The sequence below is a fragment of the Triticum aestivum genome, chromosome 2A (assembly GCF_018294505.1).
Source record: "Triticum aestivum cultivar Chinese Spring chromosome 2A, IWGSC CS RefSeq v2.1, whole genome shotgun sequence".
Classification (NCBI taxonomy): Eukaryota; Viridiplantae; Streptophyta; class Magnoliopsida; order Poales; family Poaceae; genus Triticum; species Triticum aestivum.
The window spans coordinates 20,605,300-20,609,915 of record NC_057797.1 but is presented as its reverse complement, the minus strand read 5'-3'; the positions used below and the strand labels follow the sequence as shown (position 1 = coordinate 20,609,915).

Below are 4,616 nucleotides of genomic sequence, written 5' to 3'. Positions count from 1 at the left end.
GCACGTGCTTGAATTAATTTGGTCAATACGTAGTACCTCAGGGGCATTCGTCGGCCCTCACTAGCTAGCGCTCACACACACACGCACACACGCACACACGCGCGCGATCTATGTTTACATCTCGTGTACAAAAGGGGACCTTCTCTTGCCGGCTTAGATCCACCCCGGCTAGCAGCTTGAGACACAACACACTTAATTAGAGAAAGCAGCTCAGTTGGAGAGCAGAGGACATGGCAGCACTGGCCACTCCGGCCACTTCTGCCGCGCTGGTGTCCGAGATGATGGCGCAGGGCCGCAAGTCTGCCGCTGCCCTCGAGGCCCTTCTCCAGGTCCAGGACCACACCGGGATGCTGGAGCTCACCGCCGAGATCATCGGCTGCTGCGACCGCGCCCTCGCCGTCCTCCACGGCAAACCTGCACGCCGGCATAAGCGCAAGCCGGCCCCCCACGGCGGCGCAGCCACTCAGACAAAGCCCAAAACAAGGTACGGCTGAGCGGTAACCAAAACCATGCTATAGTCTATACTCCATTACTCCTACATGAATAACATACACGTCGACTAACGAGCCAACCACGACTTTTTCTCCCTTCAGGACGCGCGCGAGCAGCGCAGAGCCGACGAGGGTGGAGAGGACGAGGAGCTGGGACGACGGCTTCATGTGGACCAAGTACGGGAAGAAGCACATCCAGGGCAACGACCACCCGAGGCACTATTTCAGGTGCGCCTACGCGCTCCACGCCGGCGGCTGCCCAGCCACGAGGCATGTCCAGCGATCCCAGGAGCACGACCCTCCCATCTATGTCCTCACCTACTTCTCCGGCAACACCTGCTGTCGCGCGGTCACCATCGCCAAGGACGTCAAGATGCAGCCGCCGCTCGTCCTCGACTTTGGGTCGGCGGCCGCACCGAGCAGCCGCTCGCTTTGTTGGCTCAACCACGGTGATGTTTGGGGTGAGAGTGAGCCCTCACGCTTGGAGGAGCTCCGAGCTGAGGTGACCAGTGTTGAGTCAACGCCATCGTCAGACTTGCTGCCCGCAGGGCCTGTGTTTTGATTTGCGGTTTGTGTTTTTTTCGTCCTTGGCCGAAATGGCCGAATTTCGGGAATTTTATAATTTTCGGCAAAATCTCGGACGAAATGGTAGAATCAAAATTTGAAAATTTGACCAAAATTCGACCGAAATTCAAACAAAATTTGAAATGAAACAAAGCATAAACATAGCAGCACAACAACCATCAAGATTGATCATATAAACTTCAGCAAATAAGCTCTAGGGATTAATAAAACTGCATCTGTCCAAAATAACAGGCACACATTAGTTATAAAGTTGCCTCCAACATAACCCTTAATAGTCCAACATCAGTTCAACCATCATAACGTAGTTCAGAGTTCAAATAGTCTGGTACAACCAACAGACTTAAAGGATTACACATAGAAACAACAGCTCCAAAAGACAACCATCAAAGCATGACATTGAAACAACAGCTCCAAGTTTGCCTACATCCAAAAGCTTCTTGATATCCCTGGCTATTCTTCACATGCCATTTCTGGTTTAGAGAAAAGAGAGGAAGGGTCAGGATGGAGGTAGTTCTGCATCGGAATTATCTTCTGCCACTTTGTGCAACAAAAAATAAAATGGATTATCAGGACAAGTAGCTAGTAGAACAATAGTCAAATGTTATGCATACTCATGAATCAAATAACGAATCTAATGAAGCAATATAGTTTTTTATTCACCAAAAAGATTCAGGAAAAAGGTTAAATGCCTCCATACACTTGAATGATGAATTCTAGTTTATAGTTTGCACTCCAGCACAACAAAACTAAGGATACAAAGCAAGCAACATAGACACAAACAGCCCACTGTTGGCTTGGACAAGCCATTTGTCAATTGTCATACAGAAGGAAAATCCACGGTGAAAATTGTGAATAAAAAATCATGCATAAGCTCAAACATATTGCAGGATAAATATAGTGGTTAACATACCTATAAAACAGGAGCTCCAAGCTTGCATACATCCAAAAGCATCTTGATATCCTTAGTTCTTCATGTGGCATTTCTGGTTTAGAGAAAATAGAGAAAGGATCAGGATGGATGTAGTTCAACATCAGAATTTTCTTGTTCCACTCTGTGCATAATGAAATAAAAATGGACTAATAGGAAAGTGTCTAGTGCAACAATAGTCAAGTGGTAACATTTCAGGATAATATAAATGCATTGCTTAACATGGTAATGAGGCTAGGCATGGATAGAAAGTGCATGCATCTAAGTAACTAGCAGCTCCAAGTAACTAAAATTTTCTAAGCAATTATCATGAATGATAAAACAACAAAAAGAAGAGACTTACCAGAGCAACAGGGTATAGGCTGTTGACGTCCTTGGTCTTCTTCTTGACAAGCCATACAGATCAAGATATATGCCTTACTATATAGAAATATGAAAGAGAGATCCAAATACTCTGAATTGTGATCATCCTCATCTCACTACATGGACAGCACAGTGTACTGTTATGTACACAAAAAAACTTCAACCAATTTACGAAAAATACAAAATATGTTTCATGGAACTACTGAATTAAGTGAGAGCTCTATGCCATCTTTTTTTATTTGAACTAAGTTAGAGCTCTATAAGATCCCCATGCAATCTCACAGCTCATATCATGTTAGTATGTTACCTTTCCAAGATCTTTGGGAACCACTTGCACTTGCATCATGGTTACCGCTGCCACTCCTATTTGCAGTTCCATTACCTGAAAATCAAATGAGAAAAGAACACCGGTCAGTTATGAAGTGTAGGTAACTAAGAAAGCAACTTTGCTTACTAGGCTGTCCTCATATTATTAATAAACAAAAAACAGAACAGCCCGATGCTCTAATTTAGATAGTAAGGAATAAGTAATTTATATATAACTCGATGCTCTAGTTTAGATACTAAGGAGAAAGAAATTTATATACAACTCAATGCTTGCCAAACAGACAAGTCACAAAAGGTAATCTGTTCTTGAGAATGATACAATGTTGCTTAGTTCTAGAGCCACTACTTAATGGTACCGCTGAACATTGAAATTAATCATCGGTCAACATGTACTTTTCTGTTGAAATTAATCTGTTCTTGAGAAAAAAAATTAATGTTGCGCACAAGCATCATCTCAACAGCTCCAAAACAAGCACACAGCCCATATATATGCAACAATTATATATTTTAGGACGTTCATAACAAGCTTTGTACCCCACTTTTTTGTTGGACCAAAATAAATATTACCAGATCTAGAGCATCCTTGGTGACTACAAGATGCATGCATATTTCATAATAATGTCACTACTGTGTTCAACTCATCAAGACTCAATTTTTCTTTCCCCCGTATGATATATGCATTTGCCAAGCCATTTACCAGGGGCCTCTCCTTAATCTAAAGCAACACAAGTACATCGCAGTACAGATTATAACTAAGAAACAAATAAACATCGATCTGAAATTGCTAAAGAACTAAAACTGCATGCATGTACCATGGACGAGACAAATTGTTGCTTCAAGTAGGAGGATATAAAGGCATCACGAACATTTGTACATTGCCGATCAACTGGACGCCCTCTAGGTTGTTGCCGCTGCCCCGTGCTACTGCCTCCGTTCAACTGGTCGGCTGGCGCACCATCAGCTCCATTGCCGCAGCCACAGAGCACCATGCTGTAATCTTGGAGAGGCAACAAACGGGAAGTGGATGGGGTGGAGGCGAGGGGATGTGGAGGAGGGCCGGAAAAGTGAGCACCTTGGCCGGAGATGTGGAGGAGGGTGAGGAGATGGGGTGGAAGTGCTCGCCTGAGATGTGCGCAGCGGCGGCGCCGCACAGAGGAAGAGGAGGGATAGGGAAAGAGCGATTTAGGGTTAGGCTGCGTGAGTTCGTGGGTTTTGTCTCAGCGGAACCCTAACTGGAAGGCTCTTGAAGCTGGGCCGGGCAAAAAAATTCAAACTGGGCCAAATTATTCGGCCGATAGGCCCATATATCAGGCCCTAGCGAGACGGCCGAAATTCAGCCGAAATTCACTTTTTTCGGCCGAAAATCAAAACGCAACGCAGGGCCGGTGGTGGTGGCGCAGCTGAGCTCGTCGACAGATGACGCCCGTTGCTGCTCTTCCCCTGCTGCATGGGACCCATCGGCCGCCAATTGGGAGTACTTCGGGAACAACTCGTCGGATTATGTAAGAGAGTTCTTCGATTTCGAAGACGCTGTCTTGTACCAATAGCATGTTACTCTTTTACCAACAGTTCCTTGTGTCGTTAAAACGTATAATTTCAATTCAATGATAGATAACCGACGAAGCTAGGATGAACATTTGGAGAAAAAAGCAGTTCAGTTGGAAAAAAAATTTGACGATAGTGCTGACATTTGTTTGTGAACGGTCTCGTATATGGTCATCACCTCATCAAGCTCACCAAACCACCACTCGACCCAGTTATGGTCTCCGGTGGCCGGAGCCAGGAAGTAGCCGGTTGGTGTTGCCATTGCTAATCCGGTTGACTTCACATAACTCCACCTACAACTGTAGTCTCGTCTCGTGTGGAGACCAGCAACCGGCTAGTCACTGTACTCGTGACATTCGTCTACAACTGTAGTCTCT

General features: G+C 45.2%; 1 protein-coding gene across 1 annotated transcript; it reads left to right on the top strand.

Annotated features, from left to right (window-relative positions):
• Positions 1–230: 230 nt before the first annotated feature.
• Positions 231–4,241, top strand: LOC123191365 (uncharacterized). The gene is made up of 4 exons (XM_044604135.1): positions 231–484; positions 594–1,040; positions 3,596–3,891; positions 4,075–4,241. Exons 1-4 carry the CDS (start codon positions 231–233, stop codon positions 4,239–4,241), a joined length of 1,164 nt encoding a protein of 387 aa, XP_044460070.1.
• The last annotated feature ends 375 nt before the right edge of the window (positions 4,242–4,616 follow it).

Coding starts and splice junctions, on each gene's coding strand:
- LOC123191365 (XM_044604135.1), top strand. CDS start 231: ATGGCAGCACTGGCCACTCCGGCCACTTCTGCCGCGCTGGTGTCCGAG. Junction 1,041..3,595: donor TCAGACTTGCTGCCCGCAGG/GCCTGTGTTTTG, acceptor GACGCCCTCTAG/GTTGTTGCCGCTGCCCCGTG. Junction 3,892..4,074: donor GCGATTTAGGGTTAGGCTGC/GTGAGTTCGTGG, acceptor AACGCAACGCAG/GGCCGGTGGTGGTGGCGCAG.